The following is a 20290-nucleotide window of genomic DNA, read 5'->3' as shown; positions in this document are numbered from 1 at the left end:
TGTCATGTGAGAAGTTCCACCATGAGAGTGGAACTGCAGGAGTCCTTGTTTGCCTGGTGGACAGCCAAAAACCGGAGAGTGGAGGATGATGACGAGAAACTTGTAGAGGAAAACCAGTCAGGGGGTTTGGTAGCCCAAAATCTGCCTGTGAGAGTGAGGACCTCCAGGCCTGGCAGCAATGTATCTTCTAGGCGTATTTCCAGAGAGGCTCTGGTGGACAGAAGAGGGCCAGGGTTTATGAGTTATTGCTTGAGAACCTCAAAATGGAAAGCAAAATGTTTGAAGACAAGAAAAAGAATGCTGTTGTGGCATGCAGTGAAAATTAGAGAGTTTGATGAGAAGTTTGAAAGGATTGAGTCCTGCCTTAGCCAAGCAAAATGGAATGTGTGTTCGCTCAGGAACTGAGCTTGGCTGGAGATAGAAGCCACCAGTGTGGATTCCAGCTCATATGGTGGCAGCAAACATGTGGTGTCTAGTGCTGAGAGAGAAGTACATATACCCATATGTGGCACCTGACTTGAAGGAGTGGGTTGACATACACAGGGGGTTCATATTTATGAGGTAGCTCCAATGGTGTGCAGTGTCCCTGATGTGGATTGGGGAACTGGCACAGGGGTTCATAGTACTAACAGTGGGAGTGATACTTTACTGACACTAGATGAGAGGTGCAGGGAGAAGGGTTCCCCCATGGTCGGAGTCCTGGGATGTGTGTGTGGAGACTTCCCAAAAGAGTGTGGGTTAGATGACAGATACAGTCAGACACTATCTTGCCAGTTTCAGGAGAGTGATGTTTTGGTGTGTTTGCGAGGCACTGGATGGTAAGGTGAAGGGTAGCGTGGTTAACACCTGTGAGGGGCTGTGTGACTCAATTGTTGGAGACCATATTTTAAGTCTCTGTTTTCCAGGGCTATGGCAACACCCATTGGAACATCACTCAGTCCCCTCCCCCCATACTCCGGGTCCACTCAAGTGCATACTACTCAATTGTAAGTCAGCTAGCAAACACGCCTCTGAGATCTTCTACCTCATTGAAAAGAATGAGATCAATATCATTATCCTAACAGAAACTTAGCTCAACCCTTCGTCCACTCCAATTCTTGACCTCCAGGTGCCCCCCACCCACGACATAATTCATCTTGACAGAGGTAAGAAGCTGGGTGGCAGCCTAGCTTGTATACCTCGAAGTACTCTTGCGGTCTCCATTTCAGAGTCATCTCTGCCAGTAACTTGCGAATACCTTTGTCTGAATATCTCTAGTAACAATCAGCTGGTCTGCAAACTATACACATTCTATCACCCCCCAGGCAAGAATCTCCGCTACATTGAACAATTCATGGAAATCATTTCTGGCAATGTGGACTCAGTCCAGTCCCACATCTACCTTGGGGACTTTAACCTTCACTGGTCCAACACTAATAATCAAGTAGTCTCATGCCTCAATTCCTTATTGCATGACCACAAATTGATTCAACACTGTGACCAGCCTACTCAGACTAAAGGTGAAACTTTAGACCTCATCATCTCCAAAGCTCATACCATCTCATTGGATTCCATCATACCATGTGACTGGTCGGACCATCACATCATTTTCTTCGAAGTCAACTCTGAAGTTCATCAGTGTAAGTCACAAAAAAACAAACCAAAGATATGGAAAAGGGACCTCAGAGATAAAAACACAGCTGACCCAGCAACCCGCTGTAATCAGGCCCTCTCTCCCCAATTGGATATACTTGAAGTTTAGGCTCTCACAGACTTCTACAGTTCTTCTATTTCCAACATCATGTACTCTGTGGCCCCACTACAACAAATAAATGCACCTGCAAACAATTCTAAACCTTGTTTCATTGGCATCAATATGAAAGCAAGGAAGGCTCTATTGCTACCCAATGAACCTGCACCCCCACAGGCCATACTAGACAAGACAGCATCATGTAGTAGGGGTATCAAGAACAACGCGTCCTGGGACACCTTTACCCCCCTCAATGAAATTGATATCAAAAAGGTCTTTCGGAGTATAAACCCATCTAATCACTTCAGTGACACGTTACCACCTACCATCTTCAAAGTAATTAAGGATGAATTCTCCCCCTTCTGAACCAAGATCGTCAATGCGTCTCTGTCGCAAGGCACGATCCCAGAATGCCTAAAAGAGGCTCAGGTAACACCTATAAAAACACAGCCGACAGTACAGATTTTAACAACTTCCGACCTATCTCCAGCATCCCCGCTCTAGCCAAACTCCTTGAAAAATGCGTCCAGTCACAATTATGTGCGCCCATCGAACATTTCCATCTCCTGGACCAACATCAATCTGGCTTTCATAATGGGCACAGCACTGAATTGGCTCTCACCCACATGATGGATGACATCCTAATAATGCTTGATAGAAATGAATCCTGCCTCCTTATCCCACTTGACCTTTCCTCAGCATTTGACACTGTCAATCATGACAACCTAATATTCATTTTGGAGCATAGGATGGGCCTCTCTGGTCAGGTACTGGACTGGTTCTCGTCCTTCCTGCAGCACTGAACCCAAAGAGTTAAATCAAACCACATACTCTCCCAGCTATCCCCAGTCAGCATGGGGGTTACCCAAGGGTCCTCACTATCTCCCATTCTCTTCATGGTGTTCCTGAAACCATTAGCTAATGTTCTAAAATCCTTGGATATTCACTTCATTATGTATGCAGACGACACCCAACTCTATCGGAAAATCTCCTCCCCGGATGACATCACATCACTCAATTCTACCCTACTGACTACCCAAAACTGGTTAACTGCAAACCACCTCCTTCTAAACACCTCCAAACCAGAATTCCTCCTCATTTCTCCCCCGAAACATACTCCTAAAATCGACGAATGGATGATCCAACTCACCGCCTTCAACTGCTCCCCCTGCATTATTGACTCAGCTAAGTCTCTAGGAATTACCGTGGACAAGAATTTGAATATGAAGACTCACATTAGCAATGTGTGTAAGGGAGCTAACCACCTTCTGAGAACACACCGGAATCTCAAACCTTTCCTACCTCAAGCAGATTTTAAGCAAGTGGTCCAAGCGTGAGTTTTGCCGAGACTTGACTATGGTAGTGCTACGCTATGTGGCCTCCCAAAATATACTTTGGCCCCCCTAAAGGCTTCACAGAACGTTGCGGCCAGATTGGTCATGGGAACCAAGCGAAATGCACACTTCTCCCCAGTTTTAAAATCGTTAAACTGCCTATCCTACAAAGCTAGAATTCAACTGAAGATTGCCTGCCTATCACACAAAGCCCTCCACTTCAAAACCCCCATCTACCTTGCACAAAAACTAGAACTATCCGGAGGGGGTAGACCATGAAGGAGTGCTAACTCCCTCCTCTTGAAACCACAGATCTTCTGCAAAAATAGAACATGCCAACGAGCCTGCTCTGGCGCCACTCCTAAAATTTGGAACTACCTTCCACCTGAAATACGGAGGATCTCTTCTAAAGCTGCTTTTAAACTGGATGCAAAAAGATTCCTCATGAACAAGTTCTTACCTTAACATGAGGGGCAATTTTTTGCTTTAAGCACATTGCACATATTATAGTATTGGATATCATTCTTGTATACGATCACTATTTTGTTTTTAGTACTCCTGTACATGCTTATTGAATTTTCTCCCTTTAAGACATTATGCTCCATCGTCTAGCCCATTCTTTGTTCACCCATGAGTATAAATGATGTGTTGGTTCAACATTTGATTCAATGCCTATTAGACTCCCCATTTGACTTATGTGTTGACTGTTGTCTTGGTACTGGTCACTAGTCCTGTATACATTTACTGGACATAATCCCTTTATGTCTTTATGCCCATTCATACTCAATCACTCAGGTTTATAAATGAGCTGTTACGTTAGTACTATTAGATTCAATGCCATGTTAGACTCATGTTTATTTTGTATTTGCCTCAAATTGTAAAGCGCTCTGATATCCTCCGGGATCAAGTTTGCCATATATAAAACTTTATAAATAAATAAATAAACATAATTTTACAGGACTTTCTCAAAAAAGAAGACCAAGTAGGCAACGAACCATCATTCAGCTATTCATTTAAAGGCAGGATACAGCTGAGAGTCATTCAGCGTGATAATTTAATGCCAGTCAAAGCCCTCATACAGGGAGTACCAACATATTGGACCGTGACTTATATGCTTCAACGTCTGTTTGAGCAGTTCAGACGGATCAATGAATATGCCATGCAAATTGGGGATGCAACTATGAAGGCATGATCATTTGAGACGGAACAATGGAGCCTTGTCAAATTCCAGACAAAGATGTTGCTTCCTTTTGAGGTGTTCACACAGGAAGTCAGCAAGAAGGACAGTACAATGGGCCAAGCTATCACATTTTTGCACATGCTACAGGGATAGCTGAAGAAGGTGTCTGCAATGAATGCACATGTGGAGGAAAATACATTCCTTCACTTATATGTTAATGTAAGGGCACACTAAGACATTGTGTCATCCAAACATTATATCTGTGCCATAATTCTAGGTCCATGGTACAAACTGTCTACTGTCATTCCTTTTTTAGACGGGGATGTTGCAAAATACAAAACATGGATAGCTGAGCAAACCAGTGAGCTAGAAAAGAATGGCCAGGAAGTGGAGGCCCACTCTTCCAGGGCACAAGCTCTGCAGGCTAGCCTTCAGGTTCTGATCCTGAGGGCAGTGCATTTGGCTTATATCAGCCAAAACCAACAACAGGAACACTATCAACAACAAGACCAGGAGCATCAGATCCCACATCTTCAAACTGAGTGGTTTCTACTGGCAGGGCTTAACTTTAGTGCAGAGGCGAAGGCAAAAGAGGTTGAGCAAAGTGAAGCATCAGCAATGAAGATTGAACAAAAGCCCAGAACCATCTGGATGGCGCAAAAGAGGGCTACCTTGATCAAAACCCATTGGTGTATTTTAATGAGAAGAGGCACAAATGGCCAGTGCTCAGCAGTCTGGCGATAAACAATCTGGCTTGCCATGAAGTCACCGTCTGAGCTGAGTGTGATTTCAGTGCTGCTGATGCCATTGTCACAGTGAGAAGGACCAGTATGTCATCCCAAAATGTGGAGAGATTAACCATGATTAAAATCAATCAGCACCTAATACTTTCAGATTACTCCACACCTGAAGTACGACAGGAGGAAGACGAGGGAGACTCATGACATGAATGCAGTGTGTTTGATGACATACTTCTGGGAAAACTACCTGTGTTTGAGGATGAGCCCCACTTCCCTGACTACTAGGCATTGGCCAACAACCATAGAACTTTCTCTCTCTATCGCTGATCTTCCTTCTTTTCTTTGATGCCCTAAAAGAAAAGTAGCTAGGGGAACATTATTTAGTTGTATTTGTTGGTGTCTGATTGACTAATACAGCCCCACTGCCTTACTCTTAGACACATTTAATTTCCGGATTGGAGTTGTAAGTGAAGAATTCCCCACTCCGGCCATTTCCCTCTAGGACATTGGAGATGCAACAGCGTGCAGTGAAGAAATCCCACATCCCACCCTTTTTCCTCCAGTACATTGGATTTTGAAATTGAATTGATACAAAGAAGTTTGCCCCTGTCTCCAAACCTGGGCTGTGACCCATGAGTATTTATCATTTCCTAGTGTATTATTCCTCTAGCAAGTCTGCCCCACATTATTTGATTTAGACATGCCAATGTCACAGTGACCACACCTGAATTAGAAGAACAGGTAAATGTGATGCATTGCAGGCTGAGTTATTGTTGTTTCTGAGTGTGTTGTTGAGATGATAGATGTGGTGGCAGGCAGTGACTGTGACACTGGGTGTTTGTTTATCTACAACTACTGCTCTTAAATGTGTTTGTGATGATTTACATATGATGATAGGTTTCTGCTTTAGTTTATACTCCTTAAAGAGTCACACCCAACCAATCCCTCCAGAGTAGATAACCCACATCTAGTTTAAACAAAAAATGACTCATTGTTTCTCTTGTTTTGCATCAACAGCATTGTACTACAGGTCCATCAATTGCATTTGAGTTGGACTTGTGACAGAGTCGGTAAGGAGTTCGACACCTTACTCAAAGTCAGGAGGATCAGGGATGATGGAAGGACTCAAGGCATAAATGTGACTACTTTGAAACTGCCACCAGAAAAATAAGTTTTCCAACTTGACTGAAACCAATACACTTGGTGACGACTTTTAATTGGCCTACCCAACTCTGTGTAGTGGTGGTGAGTGGTGACAGGGGTGCGTTGATTAATTTATTGGATGTTGGAAATGCAATATTGCTGGATGTGTGTGCTTAGTCAGTTCTGTCTGGCTCCAATTTAAAGTTAAGTGGTGGTTGGGTGGGATCATGATGTTGTATAGGTACCTGGAGACAGAAATTTAGTCATTAATGATCATCACATTATTAATGATTGTGCTGTTAAGCTACATATTATTCTTATGATTCATAAATGATGATGAATTGATGATCATGATACTAATAGTTACATGCAAAATCTTTTCAATGGTTTTAGGTTGTTACAAAATTGCCCTCACCTAAATGTTCACAGACCAGTCATAAAAATGAATGAGTGCTAAAAGGGCTAGTCAGTCAGTCAGTCATAAAGTCTATATTGCGAATATTTCATCATAAAAGACATACTATACCATTCATAATTTACATTGGTACAAATATTCCAAAACAATATATAAAGTTAGTTATCCATAGTATGTAAAAAAATAAAACATATGAATAGATAGATAGCTAAAACCTGTCATAAAAAGATATTAAATATACAATTTTGCAAAAAGACTTGACAGCTTAATGAAACTATTTAAAACAAATGGGACCCTCCTCAACTATCCTTGCGGCCTTAATAATAGCCGCTACCCCAGTAGCCACAGCATATCTTGTGGACCAGAAAATCAGAAGCTAATCTTCCGAGACCGAAGAATCCAAGCCCAACTAATGAATTTAGCCACGCTAGTCTCTTCTCTCTTGCGCTGCCTCGGAGTCTTCTCGGTGCACTCCTTATGAAGGTCAACTTCTTTCTTTCTCCTTGATTCTACAATATCATTTTTGTTTTTCAATACATAGGCCCTCTTCTTAACCTGCGCCAAATGGAAAAGCAGCATAACACTTATGCGTACCTTCTCAGACTGCATCTGCGTCAGACACCCTAGACACCCTAGATTGACAGACAGTCCAAGAGGAATGAAGTTGCAACTATCAATTTGGCAGTACAATATCATTTAGATAATCCTTAGAATTGTGTGTGTTGTTCACTTGACTCCTACAGAATTTGTAAAATAGTTGCTATCTTTGAAAGCTAGGACATTTAGATATATAATGTTATGTAACTTGGGTCTCTCTGGGAAGAGACAGACAATTTGGTTTGCTGTGCATTTAAGTTATCTGTACTTATTCCATTGTTTCTTTTTACTCTCCTATCGGATTTATGATGGTTGGCTGATCATTGCCCAGATGAATGTCGTCCTTGTGTAGTGTTTGTCTTTGTCAAAACCTTACCCCAAATCTCCTTTCTAACCATTCATCAGCCTCTAACCATCTTTCCCCGGGCTGTGTGATTCATTGAGGTGTGGCTTAATGTACACCATCATTGGACCACATACTTGTTGGTGCAAATGTAGTTAAAGCAACACCAACTCAGTGCAGGATCTTCAGGTTTTTTCCTATTACTGAAACTATAGTCCAAGCTGGCCCCGCCCATAAAAGGTGTACATTTTACTTATAGAGGAACATCATTCATAAGTATCAGCATTCAGGCATTGTGTGTTGCGTTAAATGCTTACAATAACCATGCCCTTCAGACTTAAGTCTCTTCTTAATAAATCACAATGCAAGACTAAGAGTCACTTTAGTTTCCTTGAAAAACTAGCTTACTATCCATTGTTCTAATTTTGTTGCTATTCTGTATCAGGTTCTTGTTGTGTGCTAGACTAGTCTGGTATCAACGCTCAAGTGTTTGTAAAGCCTACTAATAATCATACCACACAAACTCAGTTCTTTTTATTTTCAAATTGTTGCCTATGAGGAGTAGTGCTGCTGATTAAAATCCTACAGTTGCAGTTCAACTAGGCGGGAGCGGAACCTGACTTCTGATTCCCGCACCGGTGTTAGTGCACTAATCTGGTACTACTACCACCAGGGCACTTTGGGAAACCCTGCAGCCCTTGCTCCTACTTCTAGTCGGAAAGAGAACTATAGTTTGTTGTTCAACTAAGTTGTTGTAGCTAGGAAAGACATTGGCAAACACCCAAACCCCCTTATATTGGGCAACATAGATGCATCTAGGCTGCAGAGACTACAAGAGTTGTAGTCCAAAAGTACGACACAAGCATAGCACATACATTGTTGTTAGTTACAAACTGTCAGCATATTTTATTATTATTTTGCACTAAAAGGTAACTTTAAAAAGTAAAACACCCCCAAAGACCTTGATTAGACATTAGAGGCATAAAGGCATTTAAATATTTGTTTTTCAAGACAAAACAAAAACTCATCCACCAACAGCAACACCTGGCCCACCCCTCTCACAAAAAAATGAAATATCCCTGTCCCAAATCATTGTCTGTAAAAAAGAACAACGTCCAGAAACCATGATCGCAAATCCCGCATTCCCACACTCTCCACCCACAACAACAAACACATTCCACCCACCAAAACAAAAGTTTCAAAAGGGACAGAGGAAATTAAACAGGGCACAGGATCATAGGGAAGGGGCCCCCAGGTCTTATTGGAGGTAACAGGGGAGCTATTTGGCCCCAAGGACCATGAAAAGCCAAGGGACATCATCCTTCAACTATTATTGTGCCGGGGCACCTTTGCAGAGTGGTGGAGAAAGAGGGCCTGGCCACCTAAAATCTCTCAGTAAACCCACTGTGCGAGATGCACTGGAGGTAACAGGAAGACTTGTTGGCCCCCAACGGGGACAAGACCTTTGACAACTTCTCGGCAATCCTGCTTTTTGTGAGTTACTGGATTTAACAGGAGGGGTGTTGGTGCCCAAGGATGTCCTTGGGGACCAACTACCCCTCCTGTTACCTCTAGCATGTCCCACACAGTGGGATTGCTATGAGGTCTTTGAAGGCCACGCCCCCTTTCTCTACCACTCTGAAAACATGGCTCCTGGTGCATTACTGCTTGACTACTACTTTAAAAACCATAGAAATTCACTGAAAATGTCAAAGGTTACAGGGACGTTATAGTTAAGAATTAGCATTTAAAAAATACTTAGAAATTCACTGAAAAAAAACAAAGGTTACAGGGACGTCATATTAGAAAATATAATTAAAAAAGCATTACAAATTAATTGACAAACAAAAGTTACAGGGACGTTATAGTCAGGCTGACATTTCACTTGTACAAAACCAGAGAAATTCAGTAGTTATATATAGCTGAGCTAACTATAACTCACACCTCTTCAATGCACTGCTTATGTCCTCACCTATTACATCCTTCATGATATGGTCAGTGACATCACCGATTATATCAGTGATAACATCTTAAATGATATCAGCCCTCTCCCTTCTTCCTGGGGTCACTACAAGCCTAAAAAAAGCAGTTCTTCCATACTAATGTGGCCATGCCCTGCAGTGACTTATGGGGCGCTACTTCTAGAGAATGTATCATTGAGCAGCAGCTCCCCCACTGCTCTGGGGAGAGCTGTGCTTTACTTCCTGGCGACCTTGACAGTTTTCTACCTTTTCTCAGGGGCCCAGTACCACCCAGGCATCCAACACACAGGTATGATATTGGAGAGCAGCTTGGGGATACCACCCATGGCTGCTCTTACCGGCATCTCCTGGGTAGCCAGCACACTCATGAGAGCCTGCCCCTTCTCTTCTGGTCTGACCACTCCTGCGGGCAGATGCACTCTTGACAGGAGGGCCATTAGCCACCTGGGGCTCTTAACAGGGAGTGCAACAACGTGTCCCTCCCTCTCTGGAGCCCAGGGTTGGGATCCTGGGTCCCGTGGTCATCGCTCAGGGAGCGCAACGGTGCTCCCTGAGATTCTGACACCTCTCTGGAACTCGGGGTTGGGATCCTGGCACCCCAGGAAACATCACTGTGAGTGCAATGGTGCTCCCCGACATTGTACCTCTCTGGGGCCCAGGGTTGGGATCCTGGAGCCCCCAGGCCTTTTCACGGGTACTGCAATGGTGCTCTCGGACTTCTCTTTTCCCTCTGTAGACCAGGGTCAGGATCGTAGGCCCCCAACAGCACTCCCCAACTTTGTCTTCACAAGGGCCACTTATCAGGGTGCTTTGTCTTCTTCTGGGGTCAGCCCCTGGGACTGGACCCACCCTGAGGGCACATCAGAGACCGGTGGTGGAGCATATGTGCTTAGTTGTCGGTCCAGTAGAGGTCAAAGGTCGCCTACCTTCTGGGGGCCTTTCTCAGCCCTCATGAGCCCAATTGTGACAATGTTAGCCTCTTTTTGTTCCTGCTAGGCAGTCCTAGCCACTGGGAGCAGTCTCCATCTGCCTCCTGGTGTCCCAGAGGATGTACTCAGCAGGGAGGAGGTTTCACTGGCTCCCTGCTCCAGCCTTTCACTTGGTTTCCTCTTCTATGAGCAGAGACCCAGGACTTCCCTCACTGGTACGAGACTCCCTCAGAGGCACAGTCAAAAGTCCTGGGGGCAGTTAGGGGGTTCCTCTTTCCAACTTCCCATAGCAACAGTGTCTAGCACCAGACTTCCTCAGCAATACCACTTCCCAAAGAGAGCTCCTCTTCCTGTGCAAAACCTTTTAAGAAGGGGCGCAGGGGGCTATAAGGTATGCATATCTGCCCTGCAGTGCCAAATCACTTCTCTGCCCTGGATCCATCTTTCTTACACAGGCCTTTGGGTTACTTCAAGATGGCGTTGTTCAGGGGTCCCATGCCACTTGGTTTCTAAAAAGCCCCTTTCCCCACCACCCACTTACTGACCTCACAGCTCGGGCCTGGAGCCAACCCGCAGACTGGCACTAAGTGATAGCTGCTGATTGACGTCCTTTAGCTTCATCCCACCTCTCACTCCTGGAGAGAAAACCTCTGCCCTGTGGAATGCTTACATTGACGGGTTAGGCCTCTAGTGCTACACTTGGGGGAAGGCAATTAATCCAGCCTAGTAGGGTCACACCAGGTCCAGGCTCTGGTTCTGAGCTGAGTCAGAGAAATATGACATTTCTGCTTTACCCATAAGCAGGACAGGTGTACCTTGGACACAGCCGAATTGTGCTTTTCACACATCCCACAGTGTACCTTTCTTTGTTTCTTGAAGATTTTGGGCCCAAGGGAACTGAAACTACCCCCTGGGGTCTCCTTCTCTATAGGAGTATAATGGAGGGTTCCTACAGTGAAACAGTAACCCAAACTGACTATCCCTTACATGTGTAACCCCACATTATAAGGCCAATTTCATGTCAGCACCCAACTCTGCATTGAACCTTCTACAACATTTTACTTGTACCTAGCTCCTGGGCAGCACACAACAAGAATCTCACCTGCACAGCTCTTACACAGATACACACACGGGTGCACATGTGTCCACCTGTAACCAGTCCGGTCCCCCTTAACCTGGACTTATCTCACAAGGGGGACACCGGAAGAAAACAGATGCAGTCTATTTTATCAATGGTTTTCCGTGGGTGAGTCCTAGCTTATAATGCTCTCCCACAGTGTCTGTGAGTGTTTGGTGATTCACAAGGTATATGAGTGCTATATAGATGATTCAGTGGGCACGTGACTGACTGTATAATAAATAGATTGATTGTGATTCTACCATTTGATAAATTCATTAGTACATCCATATATGAAATCTCTTTTTGACTGAGGTTACGGGTGAAAGTAAGGTGTTCAAATTTGGATTTTAACCTCTTGATGTTCATGTCCAAATTGTCTTTAGTTTCTTACCAAATTAACAAGAATATCATGGATATATCCTACATTCATTAGTAAACCATTCTCCCAGAACCATTCCCTGTAGACATGCCTATCTTCAAATTAAGCCATGAATGCTTTTGCAAAACGCAGTGCCCTCAAAAAACCCATAAAGGTACCATTCATGTATGAAGATAATTGTTGTCCTGCTCCTTGAAATAACTGTGATTTAAAGCAAAATGCTAAATTTATATCCCAAAAAAATATGTATTGCTGTGAAATGTCGGTCACTCTTTCATGTTTTAATATTTCAAGCATACATTCTCAGATTTCGTTTACAATCTTTATGTTTTTTTCACCAAATCCTTCATCAAAACATGTAGCTTTAAATTGTGGAACATCTATTGTTAATATATTGCTTAAAAGGGGCTTACATCTCAACCCCATACTTTCTTGGTTTCTTGTGCTTGCCACTTACTTTCCCTCCATTTCTATTGCCTGTTATATGCTATTTCCTGTTCATCCTCATGTGATCTCTCTAATCAGTGTCCCGAGGGCCAAGCACTCTTTTCATTCACTTTTGAAGTGGAACTTTTTTTTTTAGGTTTTCTTGCACAGAGTTTGTGGAAATAGCCGACAAATCTTAACACGCCCCCTCTCATATGGAACTGAATGTGCCTTGTTAGTTTCTTGCCAGCACTTCTTTTGTATTATTATTAGCATTATCTTTCTCATGCACACGCCCTCTGACTTTAACATAACTGCCTCTCAGGACGTTGCCTCACATGAAAGTTTACTCTTAGAATTTGCATTATTATTATTATTATTATCTTTGTGTGCTCAGGCAGCCTGACTTCCATATGGCCGCCACTCAGGACCAGATGACTCTTAAATTTCACTGGATATTTTTATTATGATTATTATCTTCATCATGCTCAGAGAGCCTGACTTTATTATATAGCCGCCTCTCAGGTCATTGACTTGTATGAAAGTGTGCCAGTTGACTCTTAGATGTAAAAGGATATGATTACTATATTATTATTATTATTATGAGTATTATGATTCTTATTATGATTCTTATTATTAGCTTGGTTACACTCAGTGAGCCTCACTTTAATATGGCCGCCTCTCAGGATGTTGTATTGCATGAAAGTACGCAAGTTGACTCTTAGATCTCTGGGGATTGATGTAATTTACTACGAAGTTCCCTGATACTGGCCAATGATCGTGCACGTTTTTATGAAGAGGCACAATTCAAACCGAAGGCATGTCTAACAGCTAAGACTGGGCAGCACTTGACCCTCGGTATTAGAACTTAGTAGAAAACAACTGAGAAGCGGTTGAAGTGCAGGTCAGCAGTTAAGGGAAGAGGAGACCTTTGTCTCTGGTTAGCACGAAGCAGAACCACTTGCAGCATATAGCCGGGGCCATTTTAGGAATGTTTTGAAAACAAAAGTGGCCCTCCTTGTTCTAGCACCTACTTTAGCTATGTCCTTGCATGTGAAGGAACGCACAAATTGACAGCAAAGGCATTTCTCTCTCAGAAAGACTGCACCTTAAGAGTCTGTCAATTTCAGTTACATTTGATTACAAATGTGTTTAGAGGCTACATGAGCACCAGCACTCTCATGTGAGGACTTCCACATAATATTAGCTGTGATGACATTTACTCCCAAAAGTAATTACTCACTTTACAAGATGGTGTCTAAGATTAAACACAGAGTGCAGTCTGAGTGCTTTTGTGGAGATGTGCAGTCAAGGTTAAGTATGGCAATGTTGATTTGTGTGGTTTATTGTGGGTGAGGACCAAGTCTGTAATAACTTGCTTGGATGTGTCATCATTTGTTTTAGGTGATTACTGCCTGGCAAAAGTAGCTGATGGTAGAAATTGTTGTTGTTTGGCTTTCATATTCGGGATGAGTTGAGTGCATGTTCTGTGTTTGATTACTATGTGTACTGTTGTAAGGTGGTGACATCTAAGCAGCAATCCTTAACTCAATGTGCCATGCTGCCAGGTGAGAATTGTTTTGCAGCAGTAGGGTATAGTTCTATTAGTCTCTAACGAGTGGCTTAGAGCACCCATTATAAATGATGGTCTACACCAACAAGGGAGAAAGTTTTGCAGCTGGTTGAACATTTCATCAAACAGAAGCAAGGGTTTCTCCATCTTTTTACTTTTAATAACGTGCTCATGTTTCATGATTGCATAAACTTGGACACATGCAAAGGGTGAATTGGTGGAAACAATTGTGCACTGTTTTAATTAGATTTTCTAGAAAGAGGTCACCTTTCCATATTATAAAATGTATTCTGCTGCACAACACTTACATATCTTTCACCAACTCTCAAACACCACTCACCCAGCACACTCACCCACCATTTACTTTGCACAGCCAACATGACACTGCACTGGCAGTCAGATTCAGATACTGCTCACCCATCACTCAAACAGTGCTGACTTTGGTCTCACTCATCATTGACATACCTCTCAACCAGCATTCACATTTCTGCCCCACCCCCTTCCACCCACACCTCTCACCCTGAACTCCAACTTCTCAAGCTGCACCTATACCATTGATACACCACTCACACTATACTTGCACATGTTTTACCTTGTGCAGTGTAACATCTCTCACCCTGTACACTCACAAAATTCTCGTTCTGCACAGAACACACATCAATCACCATACATTCAGGACTTTAACCCTGCACTCAGTCACTTATCAACCTTCATTTATGCACCACACTCCCTGCACAAAGAGAACTCACACCATTCTCCCTGAACTCATACACTGTTCCCACACCTCTTATTAATAATCTCGTTGGTGAAACCTAATGCATTTACCAATGATTATTTTCAAAATGTTCTATGGGGAGAATCGCCAAGCACTCTCCTTAGGTCAGTGGGTTTGCTAAGTGTTATGCCTCACCACGTTTAATAGTCATCACCTACTCCTGCAGGCCAGATGTAAAAGGTATGTGCAGGAGTACAAGATGAAAGACGAAATTAAACAAATAGCCGGGTAGCAGTCCACAACTGCTAGAAAACTATTTAAAAAAACAATTTGGAAGAGAAGGGTCAGATGATCAGATACCCTAGTAGCAGTTTGCACCTGCCAGGTATTTTAAAAAGCTATTGGTAAAAAAGTATTACAAGTAAGCAATGTAGCTTGAAGTGGGGTTGGCTGTGGCAAGCAATAGATGCAACTGTGGGCAGACAATGTAGGCCAGTCATGCAGTCCTGTGGAATGCTACAAGGCAAGAAAAGTCGCATCCAAATTCAGCCGTGGAAAGATACAATTCCTCCAATAATAGCAATTGCAAAGGAATATTGAAGCTAAATAAACAATAAAGCATTCCAATCATGTTCAAGGGATTGACCCATGCCTGCTCTATCTATTGCAATATTATATACAATACGACTTTTACAAAATAGGCAGGACATGAAAATATCTATGCCATTTTAAAGAAAGAAAGAAGTATATTTTAAGCTCATTGTAATGTTTTTTTTTTATGTCTTTGCATGTGATAGTTGGTTGCCTAGGGTCATCCTTCTAGAAATAGTTAATTACCCAATATCTGTAATGAGTCTAAGAAACTTTCTTGTGAATATCACATGCAAGGACCATTAAAAAGTCAATGGGTCATTTGGTCTTTGTTGCTAGAGGTCTTCTCCAATGAACGTTCAACAAGCAGCACTGTATCCTTGTGATAGTTTCTGTTTTCGGAGCCAGATCTCATTTAGGAAGCAGTAAACTTGTCAGATGAATCTGTAAATAGAAGGGATAACACTCACTTAGGATGATTTGATTTCCTTTAACAGTAAACAATTTTCTGTGATGCATTTTGACAACCTGCACTTTGTAGTGTTACAGTAGCACTACATGTGTACTAAAAAATTGTATTTACACAAACTAAGCTACTCCTATGTGTTCTGTGTAGACATCTCTAGCACTTGTGCAAAGATCTCCAAGCATGGAAGACTATGGTTTGGTTGGTACTTGAAAGAGGGAGAAGGAGCAGTGGCTGGAAAACCAGAAATATGTACCTCTGATTAAAAGGGGTAAGGTTAGATTATGAAGGGGCTCAGGACAGGAAAGGGAAGGGTTAACGGAGGAAAATTATAATACATTCACTCATTTACAGGAGCGTAAGATTATTGCTACTCACAAACTACACTTCTAAACTTACTACAGCCAAAAAGGTCCTAAAACATTTGCCCAACACTGTCTAGGAGTAAGTCCAGCACCACGCATGGCCGTCCACAGATCTTAAAATACACTAACATAGAAAATAATGAAGGCAAGTACTTAAAATGAATCCCAAAAGAATGGTGTTAAATAAGTGAAAAAAATGTGTATATATATATATACACACACAGGGGAAGGTTTAGCAAGGTTTTGAATCACCCTTGTGCCATGCAAGGGGGTCACAAAGGCATCTTATCAAGCTAAACAAGGACACCTTTTGTGGCCCTGTCTGGCTTGATTATCTACATTAACGTAAGGAAGTGCAAATCTCCGCTTCGGGTTATTCTGCCCTTTGGAGGAGTTCCATGGGTGGAGAAAAGGGTGCTCCCATGCATCCACTTACGGATTTTGGCACATTCCCAGTTTTACCATTTGTAGTAGACCTAGGAATGCATCAAAGTTCTATACCTTCATAAGGGGTTTGTAACAAAGGGAAATATCATTATTCACATAGCATATATCAGATAGAGACATAAATGGCAGTTGCAGGTGAACATGCAGCAGCAAGGTCAAAACGGTCACCTCCAATTTTTCATAAGGTCTAGGTGCCGCCAGAGAGAAGAAGGTTTGCTCAAAGTAAAAGTATGCCATTTTAGATATGAAGCTGGGATAGAGGAACATGAGCCATTAGGTTCACTGCAGATTCAAGGCACCTGATTCTGAATTCTAGGCCTGGCACGCGGGTGGCTTATCTGCTCAATGCCAACTGTCCAGGACTGTTTTATGAACTGAGAGCTCTGAAACCAGTTTTCCCCATAACAAGCTTATGAGGTTTTTCTGTATCTAAAAGTAGCTCTACTGTGTGCATCCCTGCCTGCTATTTCATTTTCTTTTTTTTAACTTCATTTAAGTTATCCAGAGTATATGGAAATTAAACCCAACCATATAACAAACAGGTACATGTGGCATGCTTCAATAAAGTTGCGTTGAGCAAAACAAAAAGTAGTACCAGGGCAAAAATATAGTTAATATGCACTCACTCATATGAGAAAAAGGTTCATGGCTCTGTCAGAATCATAAGGGCCACATATCTCCTCTTCAAAAAGAGGCCCATTTTCATGTATTGCCATACAAACGCACAGCGGGTTAGTTTCAGTACGGTGTCTGACAATCAGATACTGCCAATTCACTCTCATCTTGCTATTTGCTGTGAGGACTGGTAATTTCTGAGGGGCCCCAATTCTCCCAAGATCCAGGGCCAGCTCTAGGATGGTGCGACCAGTGCCACAGCACCGGGTGCTAACTTCACATAAGGGCGCCTGTTTGCTAGTTTATATTGTGCTTAAAAGCACCTGCTGCCCTGTTCCTGGTGTCCACAATTTTCAGTCAAAAATACAAATGTGAAGAAAACTCTGGTGATTAATGTTCTTCCAGGTGAGATTGGAGTTTTGTCTATAGAAGTTTTGACTCGTGGACATTTTGATTCATAGTAAGGTAGTGCAGAGGGTTAATATGCCTGCTTCAAAGAACATGCACCATGCAGACCACAAAGTGAATATAATGTATACAGGTCAGTGGGTTACTGCTTTTGTCAGACTTACTTTTGTTAGTAGCAGTTTACAGTGAGTTATTAACTGTCATCAAAGAACTGCATGCAGACGTTAAAGTATAGATTAGAGCATATGGATTTTTTTCCCAGACTTTCATTATTCTAAAGTTGCAAAAAGGGTTAATTTGGGTGCAAATCAGTTCTTGTTATTAAAGAGAGCCCCAATCCATTGTGTTACATTTTAAATTCACAGTTTGTGCTTCTCCAGACCAAGTACTCTTCAACTATACTGCCTATCTGTATAGATGACATGTAAATCCACCCCTTGTTGTCCTCTGTCTTATGTAAAATTTACTATACACTGATTTACACACATATGATTATCTCTGTGTAATTTGTGTGTTATGTAAAGTGCTCTGACACCCTTCACTTTTATGAGTGATGCTATAAAATGTATTAAATGCACCTGAGAGAGAGGTTATGGAGACTGTTAAAGGGTGGTAGGGAGGGAATCCAACTTAGGTGGTCATTGGGGGGGCGCCAAAAAACATTATCGCACTGGGAGCCACCAGTGCTAAAGCTGGCTCAGTCAAGGTCAGCATTGCAGGCCCTGCATCTTGTCAAAGTAAGATGCAATACTTTCACCAGCAGCCTCACACCCCACCCAGGCATTCTCGAGGCTCAGGATTTTTTTTTTTAGAAAAGAGAATTAATAATGCCACCAATTGTCTGGGTTACTGTTGAACATGCTTAACAAATCCCAAAAGTAGTATTTCAGGAGCATCACGTCCCCAATAACTCTGACTTCCTCTCTCCAGTAAGTAGTCACCACAGGGCACATACATGTTAGGAGAAAAAATTTACTGGGGTTTGCCCACTCCTAAAGCAACAGACTGGCTGTTCGAGATTTAGCCAATGCAGGAAGCTGGGGGACCAATACAGCTGTTGAGGAATTTGAAGTGCATCAACTTATGTCTGTAATTAATGAATACCCTATGCGTTTCTGACTAACAACCTTTCCATTTATCAGGATCCACACAGTCTCACAGGTCAGCCTCTTGTCTGTCTATTATATTACTCGCAGCCATGGTTACAGAATAGGTGCATAATACATGGGATTCTGTAATCCCTGGGTAAACAGTAGTATATATGGGGCATGTGTATGAGGAAGGCACTCAGAGCAGAGAAGAAAGCCAACTAGCTGCGCTCCACTACGTGACAGGAAAAGGGCAACAATGCACTTTATTTTAAAGAATACTACACATTTCTGCCTTTGTCCCTGCGCTGGTTCCAATTTGGCTACATTGTGCCAATGCTGGCACCCCTGCACCATGATTCAAGGGTGCCTGTGTTGTAGGCAAGATTGATTTTGTGCAGGAAGGGACACATTTCTGCACAAAAACAATCCTGAGAGGCATATTCCTCTTTCTATGCGTGATGCAGAATGCAGCACACATATAAGTGAGGAAGAAATTAGGAGAAATAAAATAAATATATTTCTCATCATTACGCCTCCCTTAAGAAGGTGTATCCTTTTAGTGGATTCCTTAGTCTTCCTTTAGTGGATTCCTTAGTCTGTCTCTTTGGTAAATCTGGGAATGCATAAAAACACATTGGAGTTGTGTTGGAACACTCACACAACACAATCCCAGGGCAGAGTAACACAATACAGCGAATTGCACTGTGTTGCGTTACTCCTGATTTATAAATTCATTCAGGGCCATGTAGGGTGATCTTGCAGGGCTCATGCATTGCATTATGTTGAAACATAATATGTCACTTGTGACGCACCTGGTCACAGATTATTAAGAAAAGACATCAGAACACAGCTATTTTAACTTATTACAGTAAAATTTTAATGTTACAATACCTGCTGCTAGTCGACAAGGTGAAATTTTAAAGCAATGAAAATAAAACGTTTCTTTATTCCGATTTACGCTAATAGCTCACAAGGCAAGCAGTGAGACTATCTTTATATTTTGCACTCTTAGTTAGAAAAAAAGGTCTCTCATATGAAAGAGCTATGCACCAAGGTTTTAAGTGGTTGGTGGGAAAGGTGATGGTGTGCCCATGTATTATATTGGATAGAGTGCCCACTGATGTACATGATAAGGATAAGGATATTTCAAGCCATCTCAGAGTTCAGAATCATAACTCTTCTGTGACTTGCAATATGATTATAATGTACAAGAGGGAGTATTTTATCCCTTCTATGGCTTATACAGATAGGAAATTCAGGCTCTAACTTGTGAGTGCAGTATCATCTGCATGAGTGTAGTGAAATCTTGGGGCTCACCAGGAAAGGTAGACACTTATGTGCGTACTTGTGTGTCTTAGTCTAAGGTAGTCTAATATATATATAGTGATGTCAGAGTTCCTTCCCCCGAGTACTAGTCCATTGTTATGAACTTTGGCCAGATCAATCAATTTTTATAGCAATGCAATGCAGGAAGTCAGCCACCTGCAATGCGCTTTGTGAAAGAGAGAGGGCAGGAATGCGCCATATTTACCAATATATGGTGCATTACTGATTTCTGCTTGCACTGGGGCCTAATTTGCTGCCTATCATCAATGCAGGCACCTTTGCCCCCAGGATTGTTTTTGAATGGAAAAGAACACAGGAAAGCAGCACACGTAAAAATAGGAAACAAAACGGAGAGATACAGATATTGTGCCTCCCC

At 42.3% G+C, this 20290-nt stretch overlaps 1 protein-coding gene across 1 annotated transcript in view; it reads right to left on the bottom strand.

Annotated features, from left to right (window-relative positions):
- Nucleotides 1-6351: 6351 nt before the first annotated feature.
- The window catches only part of LOC144820071 (uncharacterized), an 85347-nt gene continuing 71408 nt past the window's right edge, over nt 6352-20290 (bottom strand). The window contains exon 6 of the mRNA XM_078677725.1: nt 6352-6371. Coding sequence (XP_078533851.1) covers nt 6352-6371 — 20 coding nt within the window. The remainder of the gene's footprint in view (nt 6372-20290) is intronic.

The sequence above is a fragment of the Lissotriton helveticus genome, chromosome 2_1 (assembly GCF_964261635.1).
Source record: "Lissotriton helveticus chromosome 2_1, aLisHel1.1, whole genome shotgun sequence".
Lineage (NCBI taxonomy): Eukaryota > Metazoa > Chordata > Amphibia > Caudata > Salamandridae > Lissotriton > Lissotriton helveticus.
The sequence above is the reverse complement of the archived record's forward strand: the minus strand, read 5'-3'. Positions and strand labels throughout refer to the sequence as shown.